Source organism: Hyperoodon ampullatus (genome assembly GCF_949752795.1).
Source record: "Hyperoodon ampullatus genome assembly, chromosome: X".
In the NCBI taxonomy this organism is placed as follows: Eukaryota; Metazoa; Chordata; class Mammalia; order Artiodactyla; family Ziphiidae; genus Hyperoodon; species Hyperoodon ampullatus.
In genome coordinates this window covers 17,552,523-17,579,939 of record NC_136913.1, presented here as the reverse complement: position 1 = coordinate 17,579,939, position 27,417 = coordinate 17,552,523, and the positions used below count along the sequence as shown (strand labels likewise).

At 46.0% G+C, this 27,417-nt stretch overlaps 1 protein-coding gene across 6 annotated transcripts in view; it reads left to right on the top strand.

Moving 5' to 3' along the window:
- SH3KBP1 (SH3 domain containing kinase binding protein 1) overlaps positions 1-26,990 on the top strand; it is a gene marked incomplete at its 5' end in the record, with an annotated part of 262,811 nt that extends 235,821 nt beyond the window's left edge. For 3 of the 6 annotated variants that reach the window (XM_079726907.1, XM_079726908.1, XM_079726906.1), the window contains 5 exons: positions 13,683-13,792; positions 17,262-17,390; positions 21,557-21,825; positions 24,807-24,870; positions 26,015-26,990. In XM_079726907.1, the coding sequence (XP_079583033.1) occupies positions 13,683-13,792; positions 17,262-17,390; positions 21,557-21,825; positions 24,807-24,870; positions 26,015-26,056 (614 nt within the window). In that variant the 3' untranslated portion in view covers positions 26,057-26,990. The remainder of the gene's footprint in view (positions 1-13,682; positions 13,793-17,261; positions 17,391-21,556; positions 21,826-24,806; positions 24,871-26,014) is intronic. The other 3 variants (XM_079726911.1, XM_079726910.1, XM_079726909.1) reach the window with 1 other exon arrangement.
- Positions 26,991-27,417: the final 427 nt, after the last annotated feature.

Sequence of the window (27,417 nt, the reverse complement as noted above, 5' to 3'; positions counted from 1 at the left end):
GAGTGACTGGTGAGATTGGGTGGGGGGCATTTGGGTGTGCAGCAAGCATCCTTCAGATGGGTCTTGGCTTGGAGAGGGTCACAGTGCCCACTAGCTGTGTGGACTTGTGGCCAGCCCCAGAAGCTCACCTGTGTGCAGGGGTGGTGTGCCCTCCCCTGGTATCTTGGTCGCCTCCCTCTCTGTGGTCAGGGCCGTGGCATTCTTCATTCAGCCCAGCTGCTTAAACACCTCTGCTTTTGCTACACTCTGAGACCATTTTCAGCTTTAAGAATACAAATGCAGAGGGACACCTAGTGGGTTCAAAGTAGTCTATACACAGCAAAGAGACGTATGTAGTAACCTGTGTTACATCCGCAGTGGGCCCCACTGAGGCCTCTGAGCTGCGAATGAATGTGGAAGCAAGAAGGGAACAGGTGACAGTCAGCTCTCAGGTTGCACGTGTCATTTACTTGGCCTGTGATGCCCCCTCCACCCACTGGCTGTGGATTCAGGGATTGGCAGAGCCCTGGTATGGCTTCTCTTTGACGTGTAAATATCCAGAGGGATACACAACCTGCCAGAAAACCATGCTCAAGTACCCCTTTGTCATACTAAAAGCACTGCAGACAAACTACCCTTTATTAAGGAGGAAAGTTGAGTTATCAGACTCCTTCTAGCCATGGACTCTTGCTAGGGCATGGTCTGGGAACCTCAGCCCACTCTGCTTCCCACTGCCTTTGGTTCATTAAATGAGAAAAGTGATGAGCACTTGCGGAGTGAGGTTGGGGGCCCCATTAGAAGGAAGCTGGATCTGGTGGTGACAAGCTAAAGATGAGGTGTCAGTGAACAGGGAGGCCTGATTTCAAGCCAGAGAATCTTTCTTTAGCTTCCCGATGCCCTGTAGTGGCACCCTCCACCTCCCCAGGCGTGAGTCCTTTCTCCTGGGGTGGTGCATGATCTTTGGAATTTCCCAGGCTCACTTACCCCCAATCTCTGCCCCCCCAAAAAAGCCTTTTAATTTGAGGGACTGCTGGTTTTTATTTTACTAATGAAGCACATTTTAAAAAAGAAATGCCATCGCTTGGTAGAAAGGATATAATCTCCAATTTAAAAATTGGACACATTTGGCTTACTGGGAGACTCGCAATGTTGACCTTCTTTTTCTTGGCACTTTATGTATGCATTGGGGATAACTTTGTTGTGAATGCATACCAGTTCTTCGGATGGCTTCAGATTTGAGTTCCTAGCTCTGCAGTCCAGGTTGAGTGAGTCTCAGCTCCATTTTCCTCTTCTTTATGACAGGTTTAGTTACTAATGCCCACCTACCTCAGAAGATTGTTGTAAAATATAGACATGGTGTGACGTGGCTGAGACAAAACAGGCGCTTTCTGAGTTGTAGTTGGTACAGCTGCAGTTCAGATAGAGAGAAGAACCAAGTATCAACCTACATTCATGCCGTGACTACTGTTCTTGGAAAATAGGAAAGTTCTTGAACACGTAACATAAATCAGCTGAGATTTTGACAGCTGTATAGGATATCGTTTCATATGATTTGCTCAGTTGGCTTTTTATATTAAAGAGCTGCTCCCCACCCCCCAATTACAAAGGGAAAAAGCGCTCACTTTCAAAAAATGAAAGAACTCAGGAAGTTAGAAAGTGAAAGTCCCCTGGTATCTCAGCCTCTCCCTGAGGTAATCACTGTTAATTTGTTGTACACACCTTTAGAAGTGTTCCTGTGACTGGATGGATGGATGGATGGATGGATGGATGGTTGGATGTTTTAAAAATGTGATCATGTTAATACAATACAGTTCTAGTCCACACTTGTTCTTTTGTACTAAATAATGTATGTTAGACATCTTTCCACATAAGTCACGTAGGTCAACCTTATACTTTTAAAGGCTACATGATATTCCATTGCATGACTCTACTGTAACCAATTCACTAGGAACAATGCTGCAAAGATCACCCTAGGACAGTGATCTGCAAATAGGACGACATGAACCTTGGGGGACCAGGGAGACTTCTCAGGCCATGGACAGTGCCTCATCTTCTTATGTGCTCTTTCTTCCAAGTCATCTCCTGAGAGCCCTGGTGCCATGCTGCTTTTCCTTTCTCACTCCCCTTTCCCATTCACCCTCTCCCACCTCACACGGCACAGTCAATCTCTTGCCCGCTCCAGGGGTATAGAAACCCCTGGTGCAAACTCAGAGACAATTCTGAGATTGGTGTTAGACTTGAGAAACTGAAAGACTCTATATTGACTGGACAAAAACTCCTTTTACAAGTCGGTTGGTTTCTAATTCTTTGCTTCCATCAAAATTGAAGGAGGCACCCACTGAGTTGTTCATCGATAGATAGTTAAAAATAGTTCTCGATGATGCTAGACCACTGTCTGATTTTTGGTATGTAACTTGGAAGGACTTCACGGAATTAAGTGACATTGTGATAACAAAATTCTTTCCATTCCTATCTATTTATTTTTGTGTTAACAAAGTTTCTTGGCACTTACATCTATAAAATGAAAAATAGGAATAGAATCGATACCAAACCGTGTCATTCTAGTGATAAGAGTCATACAAATACAAATGAAGTGATTTGGGGAGAAGCCCAATAAAATTCTACTTTGTTATGCTATTAAATTCCTTATCAAAATGAGTAGTGTGTGTATACATATGTTTTGATCATTTGCATAGTAATAATAATTGTAAGGATAACTCAATCCAGAAAAAAGTAATTTTTACACCTAGAGCCTTATGATTTCAGGAAATGAAAAAGTTATAATTTTCAATTTATATACATGTTCTTACAGCAGAAAAAGATGAAAAAATTAACAATGGACAAAATTAACAAAAGCATAAAACAATATGTTAGAATAAAGTTCAGTGGTGGAAGTATGATGGAAATATGAATTCAAAGAGGGAAAGGAATGATTCAGAATTTCCAACTGTTAGAGAAAAGCTTATTAATGATTTTTTAAAAGTGGATGGTGGCGGTCATTAAATTGCTGTGGTATTCAAATTTATATTGAATATATTCAAGACAGCAATAGTTATATTTTAAAATATCAATATTTAGAATATAGCAGAAATTATATCCTTTGTGACTAAAACCTGTGTAAAACTTTAGATGTCAACTTAACCTGTGGGGGGGAGTACGTAGTTTTTTAAATTTATTTTAGGAGGTACACTGGTAAACAGTTTGAACACCACTGGCCTCATAAATATGTCATTCTATACGTACACAAACATTGCTGTGGGTTAACTTCTAGAAGCGGAATATCTGAAGGTGTGCACATTTACATTTTGTAATAGATATTGCCAAACAGCATTACAAAAAGGCTGTGCCTACTTACATTCCTGTGAATGATAGCGTAAGTCTGATTTCTAATAAATACATTATTTATTTACTAAATCATTTTCAATAGCAAATTTGGGCCTGTAGTGAGCAATGTTTATGAAAGGATGCTCAACATCACTAATCATTAGAGAAATGCAAATCAAAACTACAATGAGGTATCACCTCACACCAGTCAGAGTGGCCATCATCAAAAAATCTACAAACAATACATGCTGGAGAGGGTGTGGAGAAAAGGGAACCCTCTTGCACTGTTGGAGGGAATGTAAATTGATACAGCCACTATGGAGAACAGTATGGAGGTTCCTTAAAAAACTACAAATAGAACTACCATACGACCCAGCAATCCCACTACTGGGCATATACCCTGAGAAAACCATAATTCCAAAAGAGTCATGTACCACAATGTTCATTGCAGCACTATTTACAATAGCCAGGACATGGAAGCAACCTAAGTGTCCATTGACAGACGAATGGATAAAGAAGATGTGGCACATATATACAATGGACTATTACTCAGCCATAAAAAGAAAAGAAATTGAGTTAATTGTAGTGAGGTGGATGGACCTAGAGTCTGTCATACAGAGTGAAGTAAGTCACAAAGAGAAAAACAAATACCGTATGCTAACACATGTATATGGAATCTGAAAAAAAAAGGTTCTGAAGAACCTTTATACTCCAATAAAGATGTTATTAAAAAATGAGTAGCCAATATCAGAAGAAAAAACAAGAATGCAAAAGTGAAATGTTACTTTTACCCCTTAACACTGCTTGCTATGGATGCACGTGAAACTCTTCACTTCTCAGCGCTAGACTTCAGTAAGATGCGCACCAACTCCTTCCCAGACCCCTTCTGCTGATCTAAATTAGGTCACCATGCTATCATTGCTAATTTCATCTTTTACCTGTCTCTCATAGTAGCTAGCAGAATTTGTAATTATGTCTGTAAAATTTTGTCCCTCTCAGGGAGCTCTGAGCTCCATGGGGCAGGGACCATGGCTGTTTTGTTCATCCCTGCACTCCCCCGCCCATGCCTAGCCCAGAGCCTGGCTCATAGGACTCACTTAGGAAATATGGACTGAATGAAGCAACTGAGCATATATGAGAAGAAATAGTGTGATGTAGGATCACGTTAGAGATCTTCATTGCCACTAGCCCCATGTGGCTATTTAAATTTAATTTAATTTAAATCATCACACTTAGCTGTATTCCGTGTGCTCAGTAGCCACATGGGGCCAGTGGTACTATATTGGATAATACAGATATAGCTGGTTCCGTCATCACAGCAAGTTTTTTTTTTAACATCTTTATTGGAGTATAATTGCTTTATAAGGTTGTGTTAATTTTCGCTGTATAACAAAGTGAATCAGCTATGCATACACATATATCCCCATATCTCCTCCCTTTTGCATCTCCCTCCCACCCTCCCTATCCCACCCCTTTAGGTAGTCACAAAGCACTGAGCTGATCTCCCTGTACTATGCGGCTGCTTCCCACTAGCTATCTATTTTACATTTGGTGGTGTATATATGTCCATGCCACTCTCTCACCTCATCCCAGCTTACCCTTCCCCCTCCTGTGTCCTCAAGTCCATCCTCTACATCTGCGTCTTTATTCCTGTCCTGCCCCTAGGTTCTTCAGAACCTTTTTTTTTTTTAGATTCCATATATATGTGTTAGCATACTGTATTTGTTTTTCTCTTTGTGACTTACTTCACTCTGTATGACAGACTCTAGGTCCATCCATCTCACTACAAGTAACTCAATTCCGTCTCTTTTTATGGCTGAGTAATATTCCATTGTGTATATGTGCCACATCTTCTTTATCCATTTATCTGTTGATGGACACTTAGATTGCTTCCATGTCCTGGCTATTGTAAATAGTGCTGCAATGAACATTGTGGTACTTGACTCTTTTTGAATTACGGTTTTCTCAGGATATATGCCCAGTAGTGGGATTGCTGGGTCGTATGGTAGTTCTATTTGTAGTTTTTTAAGGAACCTCCATACTGTTCTCCATAGTGGCTGTATCAATTTACATTCCCTCCAACAGTGCAAGAGGGCTCCCTTTTCTCCACACCCTCTCCAGCATGTATTGTTTGTAGATTTTTTGATGATGGCCATTCTGACTGGTGTGAGGTGATACCTCATTGTAGTTTTGATTTGCATTTCTCTAATGATTAGTGATGTTGAGCATCCTTTCATGTGTTTGTTGGCAATCTGTATATCTTCTTTGGAGAAATGTCTGTTTAGGTCTTCTGCCCATTTTTGGATTGGGTTGTTTGTTTTTTTTTTGATATTGAGCTGCTTGTAAATTTTGGAGGTTAATCCTTTGTCAGTTGCTTCATTTGCAAATATTTTCTCCCATTCTGAGGATTGTCTTTTCATCTTGTTTATGACTTCCTTTGCTATGCAAAAGCTTTTAAGTTTCATTAGGTCCCATTTGTTGGGGTTTTTTTTCCATTTCTCTAGGAAGTGGGTCAAAAAGGATCTTTCACAGCAAGTTTTAATGGATAGTGCTGATATAAAGTGATTGTACTTTTATTCTCAGAACTTTCACTATGCCCGGCACACAGTAGATATTTAATAAATGTTTGATTAAGTGAATGAGTAAATAAACTCTATCTCCCTCTCTTATTCTTGAGCTACAAGTTTCCATGTAAAAATTGCTTTGTACTGAATCGCCAAGCATTCCTCCTTTACTTGCCTAACACCTTACACTTCTTGCCAGAGATTTCTTTAAAGAAGCCAGCCCACTTTTTGGTCCTTTTAAAAACACATTTTAATAAAATAGATCAAAGGCAGCTTGTTATCAGAACATAGAGTGGTTTCTTCACACACACACACACACACACACACACTACATTTCCTGGCATCTTTTCTTGTTCTTGATGTAGAAACAATTCTCAGAATTCAGTATCAGTTGGCTAAGAAGGAAGGTCAAAGGTTCCTGCTGTCTGTCCAGTGCTCTGTAGTGGAAAGAATTCCACCAGCATGAATCTGAGTGTGAGCCCTGCCATTTTCTGATTGTGACCTTGTTCAAGTTGTCTAACCTCTGACCTTCCATCTCTCCCTCTATGGAATAGAGTAGCCTGCGCGGCATGGGTTTTTGTGAGGATTGAATGAGCACACGCGTGTGAAGGGTGGAGGAGTCGGGTGGCTGACCGGTAGCCCAAACTTGTTTACTTCCAGCAGCTTGTGTCTTGAAAACTTCACACCTGGTTGATAAATGAAAACATAGCAGCAAATCTGCTATATCCATACATATTTTGGAGGGCTTATTTTCCTGCAGAATCTAATCATTGCTCAAATGAGAATTTTTCAGTTGGTGACTCAGCTAACACAGGTGTTCACTGACCCCTAATTATGGGCCCATCTTTGTAGCCTGCACAGATTTTCCACACTAGTCAAAGGATTTACATGCAGGGTGAGATTTCCTCCTTTCCAGACTACCTTGAGATGCTTCTTCATTGTAGAGAAGGTACCTGTGGCCCTGTGGGTTTAGGGTTTTCTCATCTTAAATCTTAAAAAGAAAATTTTGTTCACGGGTTGTTTTTTTTTAAGAGTTAGAGTTGCTCTTAAATCTCTGCTCCCAAATCCCACAACTCCATCAATGGTGTCTGAAAACAAAATTCTACCTTCGTGATTTGAAAGGGTTTTCACATAATCTCTCATTTACAAAAGAATAACCCTGCAAAGCTGATAGCTCAGATAACTCTCTCCTTTTTTTCTGGTGGGAAAACTGAAGCCCAGAAAGGTTGTTTGTTCATTTATTCAATAATCATTTCTTGAACGCTCACTGCAAGCCATGTATGATGCTAGGCCTGGGAAAAACAGAGATAAGAGCCACGGCTTCTTCCCTGGAGGGTAAGGGAGACAGATAGGTCAGCAAGGACTGTTAGTTCAGGGTGCTAAATGCAGAGATTGGTGTGATGAGTGTCTAGGGAGTGCTCAGGTCAGTTTTAGGGTGCAGTCTGCATTCTTGGAAGAGGTCTTAGTTGCCAAGCCAAGCCTTGATGTCTCCAGGGGAAGGGAGGAAAGGAGGGGGAGGGGAGAGGAGGAAGTCAACCAAGGGACAGAGGCGTGCTGGCCATGTTAAGGCACTGGGATTTCGTTGGCACTCAGGAAGGACTTGAAGCAGTGAAGGGACGTACTCAGATCTGCACTTTACACATCTCTCTCTGGTGGTAGCCAGCCTGTGGAGTGGTACAGGACTTGGAGTGAGAAATCCATTACAGTGGTTCCAAGCAAGAAGTTCCAGCAGACTTAAGGACCCTTGACAGAGACATGCAGGAGATGAGGTGGTTTCCAGAGATACTGGGAAGGAGCGACAATGCCAGGCTTCAAATGTAGGAAACTTCCATTCTAGGACTCGTTCTCAAGCCCAGGGCAGCGAGCTACAATAAATAAACAGAGCCATTTAGGAGCTCACAAGCAGTTCCTTTGGTGACAGCTGGCCCATCTCAGACTTTTGACTGTTTCTCCCCTGGGTTTTCAGTGGATGTGTTTTAGGTCACCTGTGGTCACTGGTACCATCCCTCCCATTGATGGAAAATGAGCCCACATTTTCTAATTGAACTAAATAGGCTGTGACTGAAATTCATGGAAAATGGGCAACTCTGTGTGCCATGAAGAGTCAAAGGCCTTTCCAAGCTGACTCTGTGTCCAACATGAATTATCCCTGTATGTCTGCAGAGGGTTCGTCTTCCAAGTATCAGAAGAGCCAAGGGCCTCTCATCCTTATGAAACTAACTTTTAAAAAATACCCAGTATTGGCTTCCCTGGTGGCGCAGTGGTTGAGAGTCCGCCTGCCGATGCAGGGGACGCGGGTTCGTGCCGCGGTCCGGGAAGATCCCACATGCCATGGAGCAGCTGGGCCCGTGAGCCATGGCCGCTGAGCCTGCGTGTCCGGAGCCTGTGCTCCGCAACGGGAGAGGCCGCAACAGTGAGAGGCCCGCGTACCGCAAAAAAAATAAAAATAAAAAAAAAAAAAATACCCAGTATTTGCCAGTTCAGAGTTTTGGATTGGCTTATGGGCATTAAAACCATTTTTTATTAAGGGGAAAAATTCCTAGCCAGGCGAGAAAGCTCATATCAAGTTTCAGCCTGACTCATTTCAAAACTACCATGAAAATTGGGACATTTTCTTTGCACCACAACAGGTTAGTCATGGAAATTCTGCCTTAATCTCAGCTACTGCGACCACAGTCATGAGAGCACGCTCTGTGCCATTGAAAATTTACATTACAGTGCTGAAGAGTTTCCCCCTTCGCTGTCAGAAAGCAGAAGTGAGTCGAAGTTCAAGGTCTGAGGTTCCCGTTTCATCAAGTGACCTCATCCTTGGTGCGTCTTTTTCTTTCTGGCACTTTGGTTTTGTTTGTTGTTTCCCCACAGTGTTTTTTATGAGCCCAAGTGTAGAAAGTTCAATGTAGCTGAGCCTGCATGAGGAGGTTAAGAGTGCAGCTCCCCTGCAGGACTCGGCCCCCTTCTTACTCTTTTATTTATTTATTTACTTACTTACTTACTTACTTACTTATTCATTCATTCATTCATTCATTCATTTATGGCTGTGTTGGGTCTTTGTTGCTGCGCGCGGGCTTTCTCTAGTTGCGGCGAGCCGGGGGGACACTCCTCGCTGCCTTGCGCAGGCCTCCCACTGCAGTGGCCTCTCCCGCCACAGAGCATGGGCTCTAGGCACGCGGGCTTCAGTAGTTGTGACACGCGGGCTCAGTAGTTGTGGCTCACGGGCTCTAGAGCGCAAGCTCAGCAGTCACAGAGCACAGGCTTCGTTGCTCCGCAGCATGTGGGATCCTCCTGGACCAGGGCTCGAACCCGTGTCCCCTGCACTGGCAAGCGGATTCCCAACCACTGGGCCACCAGGGAAGTCCCTCTCCTCTTACTTTTGAGTGATAGAGATGAGGCAGTCCTCTGGGCCATCTGTCGTGGAGACTCTGGCTGAGTGTGCTCGCTGAGTGCGGCCAGGCTTCAGCATGTGCAGGGCTTTTTAGTGCAGACCTCAGCCAGTGAAACGAACTGGGCCGGCCAGGCGTTCTCTGCAGCCCTGGCATAGAAGGCTGCCTTCCACCCCGAAGCTGCTGCCTCATTGCCCGCTAGCAGCCACCTCTGTAAGCTGCACGCCTGCAATCAGAGTTCTTTCTCGAGAGAGTTGGTTCATTCGTGGGCGTGTTCATTTGTTCCTTCATTCACAGAATGTCAAGCATGTTTGCCCCAGGAAGGCGCTAGTCTATGAGAGTGCAGGGATGGGTCCCTGCCCTCCTGGGGCTCACAGCCTAAGTGTGTCACACAGGCACCAGGCCACCTCTGAGTCATTTGGAACGTGTGATTTAGGAGGAACCCCTGTCTCACACGTTGTCAAACCCTCAGCTCCCCCTGGGACTTCACTATTTCAGGGGGCCCAGGAGGGTGGGGAGGGAGCCCAGATGGAGTCCAGCAGAAGTCTCCTGGGTGCGACCTTGTCTGTCGCTGCACACCAGGGGATGTGCTGAGTCCATCTTAAGGGGGGCCTGCGGCCGTCCCATCTGCTCCCCTCCCCTGCCCCGCTCTGCATGCTCGGCCCCCTCGAGTGCCTCCTTCTCTCTCCAGCCGCCGTGTTTCTGACTTGTCACCAGTGGTCACCCAAGCCTTTGGTTGCCACTTGATCGCCTCTGTTGCTCACACACCAGGTCGGCAGGGGGCCTTGCTGCTGATGCCTCACCGGGCCCGGCCCTGGGACATCTGCCGCTCACCCGATGGCCCTCAGCCCCGGCGCCCTCTCCTCTCCTCCGCGTGGTCAAGTCCTGGCTTGTCCCTCCCCACCCCCAGCCTCTTCTGGAGCAGCGCTTCTGCACGTGGCTGCTACTAACAAACTAATAAACCTGGGGAGACGGAGAGCCTGCCCTGCCCTAGATGGCGCCCCAGACTAATCCAGTCAGTCCCAGGGTGGGATCCAGGCAGGAGCCTTTTTTTTTTTTAAATTGTCCAGATGGCTCCACTCTGCAGCCAAGGTGGAGAACCGGAGCCAGCAGGCCTTTAATTGTTCTTTCATCACTTCAGCCTGCTCCGGTTTTGCCTCCTGAGCTGGCTTCTGTTTCCAGGATGGAGCCATGACCTAGGTGGTCGGTCTCAGCCCCTGGCAGTGCCCAGCCAAGGCCCTCAGCACTGGCACACCCCCTCCCCAGCCCCGTGTGCTTCATGTCCTCCACCCCCCTCATACCAACCTTCCCACCAGCAGACCTCCCTGCCCTGGGTCTTATTCCTTACTTCCAGGGCCCAGCTGGGGAACCTGCTAAACTCACCGGATGTAGAGTGCATGCAAGTATATTTGTGAAGCACTTTTCCTTAATTAAAAAAAAAAAGAACAGAGAGAGGGGGAATGATTTGAAAACAATTACCCAACGATAGGGGATTGATTCACTAAATCATGAATTGCAATGCAATAGAAGATTCTACAACAATCAAAATATTTATGAAGGATTTTTAGCGTCATGGCATATAATGTTTAGTGAAATAAGCAGAATGAAATACTACATATCATGTGAACTAGGCTATCTATTTATAGAAAAAAGCCTGAAGGGAAATATACCAAAATAGTAATAGTACTCATCTGGGCGTGGCAAGATTATAGTTGACTTTGTTTTGTTGTTACCATTTTATGGCTTTTAAAAATTATACATTGTGCACGTATTACTTTTGTAATTAGAGAAAAGTCGATTTTAAAAAATTAACTGGGGGGACATTAATGTCAGATAATGCCTTTTGGCATCAATCCAAGTGTGTAATTGGGAATTTCAATTTCAAACAACATGGAATTGGTAGAGGTGAGTCCTCGGGTGGGGTCTCAAGGGGAATCTTTTAGGAAAATAAGATTCTCTTAAAGGGAAGGCTCCTGAGATGGTCAGGCCAGTGAACGGGCTCTAGAGAGGCCTGTCCCGAGCCTCTCTGAACTGGCTGGCCAGATGGGGCCCTTTTCAGGAGCCTCGCTCTGGTGCTGGATGCTGATTGGCTCCTTGGCCTCAGAGCACCACTGATACCTTCCTTGTGCTGTCTCTTCAGAGAGTTAACCTTTGGTTACAGTTGCTTTGCCCTGATAAAATGAGTTCATATTGAGTAATTATTCATTCACCAGGTGCTGAAATAAAGTCATGTAATATAATCCCAGGTGTAATGTAATGGTTTGTCCTGACCAGTGACTTGTGCTTGGTTTTGCATATTTCCACTAAAGGAAGTAGTTTGCAGACAACACCTGACTGTTCATTAATAGAATAAAGCTGTCACACGGCCAGACCGTGTATGATAACCCTCAACAAAAGAGCTCTCCCCAAAATAAAGAGGGAAGAAAAACACACATCATTTTTATCTTTTCTGTCCTGAGCCAGCATATTTGCAATTATGGCAGTTTAAGATGTTTGCAGTTGCAAATAAAGAATATCTGACTAAAATTAGCTGAAATAACAGGGGGCTATTCATTTCACACGGTGAGAAGCCTGGACACTTGGTCATTCAGGGTGGGTGAGTGGTTCACTGGGGCGGTCAGTCACCCAAGCTCTTCCCATTTGTTTTGCTCTGCTATCCTCAAGATCTCCAAGAGCATCCATCTCATGTGTTAGTCATTTGCACAATGGCAGGAAAAAGGCTGAAAACTACTGCCGCAAGAAGTAACAGGAAGAGGCTAGAAACATGCCAGATACACAGGTGGCGGCTAGTGGTGGAGCTGGGAGTTGAACCCAGACAGCCTAGCTCAGAATTCATGCCTGTCTTAGTCTGCCAGTTCTGTCATAACAGAACTTAAACAGCAGACATGTATTTCCTACAGTCCTGGAGGCTGTGAAGGCCAAGTTCAAGGCACCAGCAGATGCTGTGTCTGTTGAGGGCCCTCTTCCGGGTTCACAGGCACTGTCTTCTTACTGTGTCCTCAAATGGTGGAGGAGGTGAGGGGGCACTAGTCTCTTTCTCTTCTTATAAGGACACTAAACCTATCCACAGCTCCAGGCATCCTATTCTTACACAACAGCTTCCCAAGCAGGAGGGAAGAGGAAGCAGCAACACAAATGACCTTCGCCTCACTTGCCTCTCTCTAGACAGAGAGGAAATCTCTTTCCCAGTGGCTCTCAGTAGACTTCCTTTTATTTCTCAGTGATCCAAATCGGGCTACATGGCTATCTCTAAACCAATCACAGGCAAAGAGGAACAGGATTGCCATCACTGGCTTAGACCAGATGTGCCTCTGCTGGGCACATTGTCCTGAAACAAAACCAGGGCTCTGTTAGGAGGGAGAATGGGAATGGTTTGGGAAGGCCGTGCCTGGCATGGCGAATGAAGCAGTCTCCCTGGCAGGAAGAGATGGCGTGTCCCCATTCACCAGCCGTAATGAGTCTCAGGGTCTGCCCCTATCTGCCAGCCATCCCTCTGTGCATCATACACAGATCTACACTTGGTTTGTAAATCCCCAGAACTCTGTAGGACCAGGTGACTCCCTTGGCCTGATCGTTTGTTGAAGGAGGTGGCAAAGTGAAGACAAAGGCCTTCCTCCTGGACACATGCCAGGTGCAGTGACGATCTGGCTGAAAGATGCTCCATTCATCTGAGATGTCAGTCACAGAGATGGGAGCCCTCTGAGGACAGGCTCGTTTCTGCCATGCTCACTGGGGTAGCCTTAGTATCTAGCTCTGTGTGTGGCACAGAGTGGTTGCTCAGTCATAATAGAGTGAGTGAGTGAGTGAGCAGACTGATGACTGAAGAAGATATTGTCTCCATTGAGCAATGCTTCTGGACACAGAATGGTACGGGGCTCTGTGAGTCATCTGGAGAAACAGAAGCTTGCTCTCCATCTCCAGGGGGTTAAGAATCTAATGGTAGGGTGATGGTCAGAGTATTGCGGTACAGCCAGAGAAGGAGGCTGCCCTCTCTTGTCTTCTGGAATCAACGACCAGCATTCACTTGCGCAAGGATATTGTACCTTGAGATAACTGCTTATTGTACTGTGACTGAAAGAATGTTTCATCTACCAAAATGGACTTGGATTTGTGGAAGAGAGAGGATTCCTCCTTTACTCATCTTTCTGTAGCTTTTAAAGATTTATGAATACAGCTGTTGAAGGGGGAGAGAAGAATCACGTTTCTCTTTCCTCCATAATAGCTTGTTAGACCGAGGAGGAGGTGATTTCTTTCACTCAGTTTGAATCACGTCGATGGGATAACCAAAGGGTGTAAACAGCCTTCATAAATGATGAAGCGTAATCCAGACCTAAAGGATGATGATTAAGGAAAAGACGTGCTTATGGCATGGTATAAGAACCTTCCCTTACTCCTGTTGATGCTCTTTAAAAAATCTGTTTTACTTTTGTTTTAGACCTAGAAGGGTTTGATTCCGTGGTGTCATCTACTGAGAAACTCAGTCACCCAACCACAAGCAGACCGAAAGCCACGGGGAGGAGGCCTCCATCCCAGTCCCTGACGTCCGTAAGTGCCTCCTCGCTTCCCGACAGCTGGAAGGCAGGGAAGATCGGGGACTCTAGCTAAGGACTGTTCTGCAAGCAGCTGATTCGAGGACACGCTGGGAGAGGGAGCTCATGAGATACGCTGCTGACCAGAAGTGATTTGAGAGTCTTCTGGAATCAAGCAGTGTTTCTTCCTTTTTGTTCTCTGTGTATCTGCCAGCGAGGTGGGGAACCCCTAGTCCCACTTTCCTTCTCTCTCCTTCCAGACGGATTCTTGTTTGAACCCGAAATGAAATTGGTAAGAACAAAATGGCATGTCTTCTGGTGGGAAAGGAGAGCAAGGCTGGTTTGGTCTGTGAACCAAAGAGAACTTTACTTAAAAAAAAAAGAAATAAAGAAAGAAAGGGATCTGCCGCTATACAGCACTTGGCAGTGGCCCAGCCTTTTTCTCTCAAAGCCCCGTCCTTGGCATCCCTCCACGGAACCCCGCACAGACCTTTAGGAGATGGGTTTTAAACATACGAGGCACCTGGTCGTGCAGGAGACAACAGTCAGAACGCTCCGGATAACCCATAGAAGTTTTTGTTTGGGTCATTTTGAATAACTTTGTTTCTTATTAGAAACCTGTAACACATTTATTGTACCAAATTTGAAGCACGAAATGCATAAAGAAGAAAGTAATAGAAGTAAGTAATCCTGCTCCCCCAAGCTAAGAACTGTTAACCTCTTGCTGTATATCCTTTATTTCTTCAAAAATGGGATCACACAGAACACGTGGCTTTAGAAGTTGCATTTCCCCCTTACGTTGTACACCTTTCCCCTGTCATTACACATCCTTCCGTCACGTCACAGTGAATGGCTGCCTAGAGTTCTAGCCTGGGAATATATGAGCATTTATCTAGCCAGTGCACTGTCACTGGACATTTATGTTGTTTCCATTCATCATAAACACTGAAGTGAATGTCATTGTAGAAAAATCTTGGTGCTTCTGCAAGCAGTGTATGTGTGTGTGTATATCTCTGTCTGTCTATCTATTTATCTCTATATATCAAATTGCCTTGTCCTTGCTGGGAATGCAGGACTAAGGCCTTAGGACCTTCACCCAGATACCAGGGAATTAACCTTTTTCAGGTTTCCCAGGACACTTTCTACTAACTCTACCTAAGGGGTCATCATTTAGAAGAAAAAGAATGCCACTTCCTTTGAACGTCTTCCCTCATATCCACTGGGTCTGGAAGTGTGGTTTGAGTCATCCTATTTTTCCTCTTTGTAGGAAACATATCTGTGTATTGCCATCTTTGGGGGAGAAAGACTTGAAACAGTGGCTTACTTTTTCACTCTTATATAGAGTACTGTGTCAATACCACCTTCTTTCCCCTTTCCCTCTCACCTCTCCGCACCTTCCCAAACACCTCATAAACACACAGCCTATTTAATTGCTTCTTAGTATCTCTGTATTTAAATTTTTAATCCTACCTCCCATATCTTCTCTATAAATCCTTCATCATTTTTGTTTCCCCTCCAAATCCTTCCTTACTTTTCAAGATCTAGAGGGCCTTGAGGCATCAGAATTAAACACAGAGAAATTTGAATTACCACCCCCATCCCACCCTTGGTCCCTACATCCCATGTCTGGGAGTTTGTATATATTTGGGGGAGATCTGGTAAAGGCATGTCATCTTCTCTGCACTTTTAGATTACCCATTGATTCATTCACTCATTCAACAAATACTGATGGGCATCTCCTATAGGCTAAGCTCTGTGCCAGGTACCAAGGCTGCAACTGGGAATAAGAGGTACATGGTCCCTGACCACAGGAAGCTTATGGCAATGGTGGCTCAAAGTTTGACATTTGATATGGAACAGTTTTACTCGTGGACTTAGACCAGCAGGGAACATTTGTGCTTTAAAGAAGTATAGTTACTGTACTCGCTTCCCTTCATTCCTATCCATCCCCATATGGATATGTACATTGAATTCATGTTTACTCTTCTTCCTGTTAGCACCTGCAGGTTTTTCATAGCAAAATGGGATTGGTGGATATGGACATATTCCTAAAAGGCCATTGGAGGGAATGATCGAGGAAATAGATTAGTCATGACTTCCCATCCTGGGGCCTCTCAACCTAATTTGAGCTGTTTATGTTTATCAAATTCAAAGAGCAAGCTTTGATTGGCAGCTCATGAATCATAGGTTGTGTAGGAGGAAACTGCCTTTGGAATAAAATCTCAAAATAAAAGGATACAGGCATTGTAAGGTAGTTATGCTTAGATTAAAAGAAAGTTTGGTTGGAGGTGGGTGTTATTCTAGGTAATTGGATTTTCAGATTAAGTGAAGATTAACAAACAAGACCTTTTCATTTTAAAACATTGCTTTAAAATTCCCTACGTGTATTGCTTAGTAAGTAAACAGAAGAAAACAAACAGTATTTGTAAGTGTGATTTTTTTCTATAATGGTGCCAAGCGGTGATCCTAAATATGACTGTTTTCCCACCACAAGGATAGAAGGCATAGAGGTAAGGCTGAATATGAGCTCGCCTAAAGATATCTCTGGAAGATTCTTCGTTTAAAAAGATTCCTTGCCACAGGAACTCTTATTTTCCTCTGCTTTGTCCTAAAATAGGGAAATTCTAGTACAGTAATCATTTTTGACCAAGTGATCCCAGTGAATTGGTTTACATTCATCCAGCTTTTGATCTTCACAGCGAGGCAGAAAGAGTAGGAGGGTTATCCCCATATTTTACCAAGAGATGCTGCCATTCTGTAAGTACACCTTAGCAAAGATGGAATCCAAAATGGATAATGATTGTCCACAGCAATGAGGGCAGCGTTTTAGCAGCAGGCACCAAGTTAGACGTGAGCTTGCTGTGCTGGCAGGCAGGGCTGTTCTCTGGGGCTGCAGAAACGCTGGTCACTGATCCACAAGGGTAGTGATCCTTTGCCCCCGGAAATGGTTTCCTCTCAGACAAGTCCTTTTAGACACTTCACTATGCAATAGACCTGGTGGTTCTGGAAAAGGATCAGGAGGGAATGGAGGAGAGGCAGGTTAGAGGCAGCTTCCTCTCTACCTGTGTGTCCTTCCCCACTGGACTGTCAACCCTGTGAGAGCAGGGACCATGTCTGGCATGTCACTGTTAAGTTCAGTACCAAGCTGAGTGCTTGGCACACGGCAGCAAATGTTTACAAAAAAGAGAGAGGCTCTGAGCAGGAAAATATGGGTGACAGATGCTCACATGGATGAAATGACCAACGGGCATCAGTGGAAAGATCGCATAGAAAGAAAGATCCCTGGTCTAGGAAATCTTAGTCCCAGTTCTGCCACTCTCTCTAGCACACAGATAATAGCACACTTTCTGCCTCATGGTTATAATGAGGAGACAAACAAAATAGAAGTGTCAAGTGCTTTGAAAGGCACACTGCATTATGTTAACAAAAGCTATGTCAGCTAGGGTGTAATTCTGACAAGAGCATTTTCTTTTGGCTTTATCCAGTCTTCCCTTTCAAGCCCTGATATCTTTGACTCCCCAAGTCCTGAAGAAGATAAAGAAGAACACGTTTCGCTTGCACACAGAGGAGTGGACGCGTCAAAGAAAACTTCAAAGACTGTTACCATATCCCAAGTGAGTGGCCAGCCATGGCGAGGGTGTCCTGACAGCATGGGATCCCTGCCTTTACGTGTATGCTCTGATGATGAGTTATAAACCAAACAAGGATAAACAGATGTCTTAGTCATGTGGGGCTGCTAAAACAAAGCGCCATAGATTGGGTGACTTATAAACAATAGAAATTTATTTCTCACATTTCTGGTGGCTGGATGCCCGAGATCAGGGTGCCAGCATGGTCAGGTTCTGATGAGGGATGTCTTCGGGGTTGTAGACTGCCAACTTCTCATTGTGTCCTCACATGGAGGAAATAGGGTGAGAGAGCTCTCTGGGGTCCCTTTTAGAAGGACACTAACCCCGTTCATGAGAGCTCCACCCTCATGACCTAATCACCTTCCAAAGGTCCTATCTCCCAGTACCGTCACAGCGGGGGTTAGGATTTTCACATATGAATTTTGGAAGGACACAAACATTCAGTCCATTGCAACAGGCAACACAAGTTTTTGTCATTCTTTGGTGACAGTGATTACTTTGGTAATCAAAATCCCTAAGGAATGTGACAGTCTCTAAAACTGGGCAGAATCCCATGTTTTCTCTTGTGATTTGATCTCCTCTTCATACCGTCAACCACACACACACACACACACAATGCCCTCGCACACCACCACCACCATCACAAGAACCAAAACAACTTTAAAAACCTAGAGGTGTCTAGAAAGACTACATTAAATATATTAAATGCTGTGCCCTCTGCCCACAGATTGTGACTTTTATGTTCAAAACTGGTGGTGTCACAAATTATGGTTGGCAGTTCATGAATTTGAATAACTAATGGGATTTCTTAAAGAAAAGCTCATTTGGATTCATTTATTAGGATAAATTTATAGTCATTTTAATGTTTAAAATGTTTAAAAACATTAATTTCGTTGCACACCCAGGGGATGGTATAGCTCTTTTATTATTGACTTGTGAGGAACAAAGAACACATTGTTTAGCAACTGCATGTGGCTTCTGAAGGGTACCCTGTACAAGTTCTGTTCGTCCTATGATTGTGAAGTAAGATTTTAAAATTCCATTTTCTCGTGCTAAGAGAACCCAATCAACTGGAGTTATTTTCTGTAAACATTAGCAGCTGCCTTCTGTCTAAAAGCAGAAAATGGAAGTCATTTTTAAAGCACTCGAAGCACGAAGTAACACAAAGAAATCAAAGGTGATGTGGAATTTTCTTCTGATAGATTTAAGAATTTATATGTATAGCTTTTCTTAAAAATCTGATATAGTCAGCAAAAATATGATCCTATAAAACAGATCGATTGTAATTATTCACAAAACCGAAGCAGTCTTCCTTTATAAAAGCCTTCCATTTACAGAAATTGGATTTAGATCCGTTTTTTCTGGTGACCATAGGAATGCCTATAGTTGCAGCCTCTCCGACGTCCCTAGGGTGTCTCTATAGTGACATCTACTGGTGGGCGTGGCTCATCACGTTTCTGAGTTGCACTGTTCTATCCCATTAGCCTATTTCACTTGCCTGGAGTTGTCATGTCTTGTTGTTTATTGCTTCTAGAAATTCCACCTGAACTAATTTGGTCAGGACATTTGGTGGCCTGTACTCTGTGAGGGCTTATAACAAGTGTTTGTTAGCTGAAATGGGACGGGAGAGCGAGTCACATAGGAAATGCAAAGAGAAGCGTTGATTGAAAAAGTGCCTGGAAGTCAGTCAGTGTGAGGACATCGGTGGGCTGAGGGAGGTGCGTGAGAATGCAAGGTGGGAAATGGGGAAAAGTATGAACCCAGGAATAGAAAAGAAGCGAAGGAAATCAGGTCAGGAGAGCACGAATCTTCAGACTCAGGCAGCCACGGTCACGGTACCAGGCTTGAGGGTCCAGCTGATGGGGAGGGAATTGAATCTCAGTTCTGCCGCTTATGAGCTGTGAGACTTGGGGAATTTCTCACCCACATCCCTAAGCCTCAGTTTCCTGCTCCGTCAAGACTGTGTGCCAACTAATCCTCATTTCAGTTGTCCAGCCAGCGTCCGGCATATAACCAGCGCTCCGTAAATGTCAGTGCCTCGCCCCTCTGACTATGACTCCTGCTAACAATAAGCACAGGATGGTGGATCGCTCTCCCTGGCAGCAGAAAGTGATTTTCCTCAATGATAAGTTGGCAGAGAAAAGGCGAGCAGAAAGGCTGGGAATGATGGCCCATCTGCTTCTGGCTGACTCTGCCCAGTTTCTCCCTGTAGCACAGCCTGAATCCAGACTCTGCCTTCTCACTGTGCCAGCCCAGCCCCGTCTTGGCTCCCGCCCTGGGCGCCGGCAGCCTCAGCTCCCTCTCCTCCCCCACTTCACCCCCCAGTGTCCCGTCTACTACCTGCCCCCATCCACCGCACCCCACCTGTGATCTCACCTTGCCTTGCAGCTGCCGCCTCCCCTAGGCCTGCTGTGTGCCCCTGTTCCCCCGACTCGTGACCCTCGTGTTCCCTGTGCCCTCCAGGCCCCCTCAGGGCACTTCTCCATCCGGCCTCCCCTGCCTGCCTCCTCCATCTTCAGCCTTGGCTCTTACCCTCAAGATACCTCCCAGCTCAGGGTCTCCCCCATCTTTGAAAGCAAACAAAACCCTTCCTTGATCCTGTCTCCTCCTGAGGCTTCTCCACGAACACTCGCTCCCTTTCTCTCATCTTCTTTCCTCAGCCAGGTGTTTGGAAAGAGAGTTCTAAACTTGCAGGCCACGCCCCTCATGTCCCACGCAGGCGCTCACCTGCCTTGATCAGATTTCAGTCTCCCTTGGCTCCACCAAATGGGCTCCCCCTGAATTCTCCTCTCAGCACCCTCTGGAAACTCCTCCAGGGGACTTCCATGACCCAGGCCCTCTCCTGGTCTGGCTCCATCCCCTCTCAGCACCCTGTCCCAGTCCCCAAGGGCTCTCCCCTCTCCCTCCACCTCTTCAACTTGAGGCGTCCGCAGGTTCTACCATTGCGCCTCTTCTCATTCTTTGTCACCCACCCCCATGGCTTGCACTTCCTCCTCTGGCCCAACTCACTTTTTCAGTCATTGGCTCTGCCCATTGGCCTTCCCCCTTGGCCATCCCTCAGGCTCCTAAAATTCCATGTGTCCAAAACTGAGATCATTGTTTGGGCCTTCAGTCTTCTTCCTCCCATGAAAGGGTCAACCTTAATGCCTCCTTCCTCCATCCCCACCCATGGCCCTTGATCTGTACTTCCTCCTTACCCACTACGGCCTGTCCAGGACCACACCCTCCTGGCCTTGGGGTGTCTGCACTGGGAGGGCAGGGACTGCGTCTCTTGGTTGGATGAGCCGGCCATTGCCCCATCTCTCAAAGCTGTCTTGTCTCTATCCTCTTGGCTGCTGCCTGAGTCAAACCCTCACCATTTTTAGCTTTCACTGTATGAGAGTCTCCTAGCAATTGTCTAGACCTCCAGACCCACCAGCCCTTCTGCAGCCACAGTGATCTTGAGCTCAGCAGGCAATCTTTTTAACCCTTTCCGCAAGCCCCCTGTGTGCGCCCTACCTCTCTCTTGCCCCCCTGACATTCTGGCTTCCCGTGAATGCAGTTCACTCTCAGGTCTCCAGGCCTCTCCTAGCGCGTTCCCTCGTCTAGAACTTCCCCCACGCCCCGCCGCCCGCTTACTCTTTTCTGACCACCTCCTGGTCCTCCTCCTCCTCCTCCAGGATGAGGCTGTTGGCTCCTTCCTGATGCCCTCCCTCTGGGATGCTTGGTCCCTTCTGTATATTCTGTATATATCTTCTGTATACACTTCTGCGGCGCTGTGTGCTTCCCTCCCTGCATGCACGCTCCCCCCTCATCTACAGTGTGTTGGTTGGTCTGTCTGTCTGCACCTCACTGGGTTCTAAGCTCCTTGAGGGCCAAGAAAATGTTTTGCTCACTTCAGGGTTTGCAGAGCCTAGCGGGTACATGGGCCTCTGGATGTGTACATTAAACCTGTCAGGAACTACCTGTTCAGAAGGGCGGTCAAATTTAAAATTCATAAGGGGATGCCTGCACCAAGTAGGCCCTTGGGGGCTTGTAGATGAAGGAATGAGTGGAGTATACGGAGGGCTGCGGGCACGGTGATGTCGATGGCAGGTTTCAGTAAACAGGACGGGGAGGGGCAGCACACGAATCCCTAATGCCTGAATCCTCTCTGTCCTCACTCATCACAGGTGTCCGACAACAAAGCCTCGCTGCCGCCCAAGCCGGGGACCATGGCTGCGGGCAGTGGCGGGCCGGCCCCTCTGTCCTCAGCAGCATCCTCTCCCCTGTCGTCCTCTTTGGGAACAGTTGGACACAGAGCCAACTCCCCGTCTCTGTTTGGCACGGAAGGAAAACCAAAGATGGAGCCTCCAGCCAGCAGCCAGGCGGCCATGGAGGAGCTGAGGACACAGGTCCGGGAGCTGAGGGGCATCGTCGAGACCATGAAGGACCAGCAGAAGTGAGTGTCTGCGGCCCCTTCTGTAACTGCCTCCGGGGCTTGCTTTCCACCGGCTCAGGGCCTGCTTTTGCCACCTAGGGGCCCAGCCTGTCCCCGAGGGTGGACCGCCTCCCTGGGGATGGTGGCAGCAGGGGTGGGAGTGGGGGTGTGAACCCGAGGAGCTTCACTGAGCTCAGCTCCACGTGTAAACTGGGTCAGCTGCACATGGGCTGGCGCCGGGGCATAGGGGGAGGAGTCAGCTACAAGGGACGTGCTCAGCAGGCCGCGAAAAAGAAAGATCTTCAAATCCCCAGAAGACACAGTATGTGCATGCACCATTTCTTAATAATCCCAACAGCCAGCTTTTCTTCTAGCACCAGAAAAATTGCAATTCCTTCGGTTAGCTGCCCCATGAAGGAATTGGCTAGCATTTAGGGGTACAATGTATGCAAAAGATGCAGGGACTCTTTAAACCTGAGGCTTGACACTCATCAAGATGTTCTCACCAGGAGACTCGCGCGGCCTCTGTGCATGCCTGCACACACGCACTCTGCATCTCTGATCCTCAAGGGGCGCTTAGATGGGGAGAGGGACCTGCAAGCCAAAATAAATGTCACACGCATATCACCCAGGATGCTGTGTGCAGTTAAAAAATAATGGTAAAAGTATTAGAAGTCAGGAGGCACTTATCTGAATAAATGGAGGCGCAGAGAGTTTAGGCATCCGTTGGCTCTTTGTGGAGGGAAGGGGGGGAGGTGTTTCCTGAGTAGGATTTTGAAGGCCGGCCTAGCATTGCCCAGAGCACAGCACCCCAGCAGAGGGCACAGCACGGGCAGGGTCACAGGTACATGGAGCAGCGCGGCAGGTCAGTGCATTCCTGGTGCCTGGCCGCCCAGATCGGGAGGTGCCCGGGGCAGTGGCGGGCAGTGGGGCCACAGACCCGCAGTCACACCTTCGGGAGGACACCTGCAGCTGGAGGGCCCTGAAGTGTTTTGTGTACTTTGGGGAATAATTGGGTTAAACAAAGTTACTTTCTTCTCCGAAGGACTGCTCAGAGCCTTCGCTGTGCATGGGAAGATGGAGGATAACGCACTTAATCACGGAGTCCATTTTTCCCCTAGAACATTCTAGGACAAGGCTTCCATGGAACTCATCTTGAGTACTGCGGCTCTATTCGCTTCTGTTCCACTCAGGCTGGAGGTGTCGTATGAACTGGGGGCCTCTTGGACTCACCCCCTGCCTGGAAGAGGCTCATCAGATAAATATGCAGAACCGCAGGATGGGAATAGAGCGGGTCTTGAGGGGCCAGCCAGGCTGCCCCTAACTCTTCCAAGCCCCCAGCTCGTATCTGACCCGGCACAGTATAGCTTTGGGTACCCAAAGGCCCCATCCGTGTCCAGGCGACAGGTGTCCCCTGCCTGAACAGTGACCCGACAGCACCAGTACATCCCAGAGCACTGGTTCTCAGCCTTCTGAACAAGAAGGGTCAGACACTCCTGGATCCAGGGCTTTGTCCCTTGGGGCCCTCGCTCTGAAAAGTGCCCAGAACTTTTGTGAAATGGCCTGTGCCTGAGTCTTGAGTGCAGAATCGCCAGTGCCTTGGGGCCACTCCACCCCTTTGTTCCTCTTTCCACTGTGAACCCGGGCATGGATGGCTGCAGTTGTCCTTCCCCAGCCAACATCTTCTTGAATCAGGCATCACAGTGGCCCCTCTCCAAGGCCTGCCCTTCACAGCCTTCCTCAGCTCGGCCTTCACGCCCAGGAGCACTGGGTCCCCCCGAGTCTCCCAGCGTAGCTCTTGACGTCACTTTCCTTTCAGCCTTTGGCTCAAGTCTGTGCTGATTCCCCTCATCCCCAAACATGCAGTTCTCACCTCCCTGCTTCTGTCCTGGCTCTTCTCCATCAACTCCCCCATCTTCCTCCCTCCTCATAGACGTACCCTTTTCTACTAGTTGAAGACTTAGTGACTTTCTTCGCACCTCCCTCCCCAGCTAACTCCCCAACCTGGACTGCTGGAGCATAGCGTGTGCTTGAATAAATGCAGGAACGCATCACAGGTGGTTAATATCAGAGAACCCAACATGTTGACAACAGTGCTGGGACACTGACCCAAGTGCAGGGACCATCATGGTGCTCATCTGAAGTGAGCAAATGCTACATAATGTCTACCTTGTTTATTGTGCTGGTTCTGCGGTGTTTGTTTTTTGATTTTTCCAGTCCAGTTTATAAAAACGTATGTATAAAATGGAGTGTCTGATACCCTAAAATGGAGTACAGCTCTCTGACCAGAGTTAGGATGGTTGCAGTGTCCTAAGTGTAGAGCCTGAGTTTGCAAGATGATTAGTTTTGTTCTACTTCATTGTTTACTGTTGGGAAGGGCACTGGACTGTGTGTTCTGACTCGTGTCTACTTTCTCTATGACATGATTGCCATATGGTTAGTTCAGTTCTTTTACCTCCAAGTTTTTGGGTGTTAGTATTTGCACGATTTTGTGAGAATCTCTGAAAACATACCACTAACCTTTCAGTAATGTAAAACTCTGTGAAAATAAAAGAAGCATGTATGGAGTGGTAAAAATGTCTGCAATGAATATTATTATGTAAGTCCATATGTAAAGACCAGTGATTCTGTAATAAAGGACTCGTTAGAGGGAAGATGACCGAATATGAGCCTGGATACCTGGAGTGTCATCATTGGGCAAGTCAGGCCACCTCTCTGGGCCGCAGTTTCCCCATCTTCTTTTAGGAGAAACTAGCACTAAGGGATTTCAAAGGTCATTTCAGACCTACTATTTGATGGCTACATACTAGGGGAGCCCAGAAATAATGTCCTTTCCATTTGCACCAGGCTTTAAGCAATAGCCGTGCAAAGAAAATATAATGTAATGTTCCGTCCACACTTTCTTTGTAAAAGGATCAGATGGATTTTGTAATGATAAGAGACTTCATATCTCTTGTTGGGGAAGTCTGGGCTTTTGTTTAACTTTGTCATTTGCTTTCCAGACGAGAGATTAAGCAGTTACTGTCAGAGTTGGATGAAGAGAAGAAAATCCGGCTTCGGTTGCAGGTGGGTCCCTTGGGGTCCTGTTGCCCCGTGAGAGGCTCAGTTGGGGGTGGGAGCAGAGTCCAGGCTTTATTTTGAAAATAAATGAGGGAGGAGATATGGGGATATTTGCGTATGTATAGCTGATTCACTTTGTTATAAAGCAGAAACTAACACACCACTGTAAAGCAATTATACTCCAATAAAGATGTTTAAAAAAAAAGAAAAGAAATGATAGTTACTTCTCTACCAATTTTGATGCGCTTCCTGTGAGAATTTTCTTAGAACTATATAGCCTCCCTTCACATCCTCTCCTGGGATCCAGGAAGTCTTGGGGAAGGGAGGCATTAGCAAACTTGCCCCCAGTTGGGTTTCTCATTTGGAATTTATCTGAAACATCTCCTCTGTGAAAAGTTCCCCTCAGTTTTCAGAGGCCTCGTTGTCATAACTGCCAGAGGGCATATGGCACCAGGGAGACCCCGTTGGCGCTTCTGTCATGCCGCCATTGGGACCCCAAGGACCACAGCTGGCCACACTTGGCACTTGCTCTTTATCTCTTTACTTCTCCCTGACAGCCGTGTCAGTCCTGCAGGGCATCAGAGCTCTGTCACCCTCTCTCTAGCCTCTCTCTGATGTAACTCAGCCTTTACCAAAGGATGGAGAGTGTATAGGAGTTGGAAATGGTAGGCTTTCAGCTCTCATGCAGTAGGTGCCCTTGGTGGTGACTGGAATCCATGGTGCTTAAAGGATAGGTACCTGCTTGTCATCACTTTGCGGGTGCTGATAGACACCACCTTGGGCCCAACCACAGCTGCCTTCCAAACCTGCCAAGTGGTCCAGTGTGTCAGGACACCCTGTTCCACCCTCTGGCCAAGAAACTGGAATTACTGTTGTATCATTGCTTTTGACAAATTTTGGATACTGGTAGCCTGAGAATTCAAACATCCACCCTTTCCTAGCACTTCGAGTTGGTGTGCCTATTCTTTAGGTTTATGTCCATTTCTGGCATCATGATCAACTCTTCATTCAGATGTCATTTCACCCATTTCCCCTTTCAAATTGTCAGGTTGATTATTTGCTTTCAATCAACCAGGTTGCTTATCTTTCAGCTTTTATCCAACCAGCCAATTCATTGTGATTTTGTTCGGCTCTTGTTTTTCCTTTATAGATGGAAGTTAATGACATAAAGAAAGCTCTTCAATCAAAATGAATACTTGATAAATGAAATGTCGCATTATTCATCCCAAGTCCAAGACTCAATTTTTCCGCCCCAGCCAAAATAACCTTGTGCCAAAAGATGAAAAATTGCCTCAACATGTCCCTGTTTGAAAGATTAGCACAAAAGTCTTGATAGCACAACACAAATTCCATCCAAGAGGAGACTCTTCCCCATGGTATAGACCTGGGTCTGGCACTGGTTGTGACTTAAACAGAGAAAATTGTGCTAAAGGCTTTTTTACTATGAGATCTCACGTGAAACGAAAACTCAGGCAGTTTAGTCCATAGTGGTACTATTTTGATGATATTTTCCATTAATAAAATGTAATTTTAGAGTCTTCGTTTACAAGCTTTATAATTTTATGATTTTTTTAATCGTGTTTTGCCACAGATTCCCCCAGTGTTTGTATTACACATAGTCCGGAGCGAGCATCCCATTCTTTTGCTTTAGGCGGAAAGCTGCCTCGCTCTGTGTCCCCCTCAAGGAGTCTATTACATATGCAATTTTAGGTCCAACCTGTCCTTCCTCCTGCCAGCAAACCCCACCACCCTAAGATAAATTTTAGCTTATATATGATGGTATATTTACAAAAAGAGAAAGAGAAAATCTGGTATTTGCAATGATCTGTGCCTTCTTTTTACCACCCTCTTGATTGGAGCTTTTGTGATGCAGCTACCATGATTTAAAAAACACACACACGCATTTATTTTTTTTAGTCACTTATCAAAGTCTACTAGAGGCCACTGTCTTCAAAGCTTCTCTCGCCTAACCAAAGGTCCTAAGAGGAGACAGCTGTGAAGTTGGGCGTGCTCTTTGGTACCAGCTGTGACTTTTAAGTTCTCCTAGTTTTAGGTTGTTCATGAACTAGAAATGTCACCCCTGCTTGATTTTTCATCAGCCAAGTTAAACCCCTGCTTCCTGTCCTTTGCACCTTTTGAGTGAACGGAATATGCATTATTAAAGCAAAAATAAATAAAAGTAAAATGCAAATGAAAACAAAGGCGGGGGGGAGTTGTATTATTTCCTGCACTAGGTTATCCATGTGTGCTGTTGTTGAAACTGTACTCACATGATCTCATTTGCCTTGCTCTCTTGTAACCCCTTCCTCAGGTCCAAGAGAAAGGGGGGAGGCGCTTGTTGAAGCATAGCCATTGGATCTCTCTTGCATTTATGGAATTGCTTTTTCCGACCCGAGGAAACTGGTGTTTGCTTGTCCGCTTTATCTCTGTAGCCAGTGAAGAGTTCAGCTTTAGACTAACGTGACTGTTTTCTCATCCTTAGCAGAAAATAAGGGGAGCATACTGTACTGCGAGATAGTTTGGGGATTGGGGGGTGGGGGGGTGGTCCCTTCA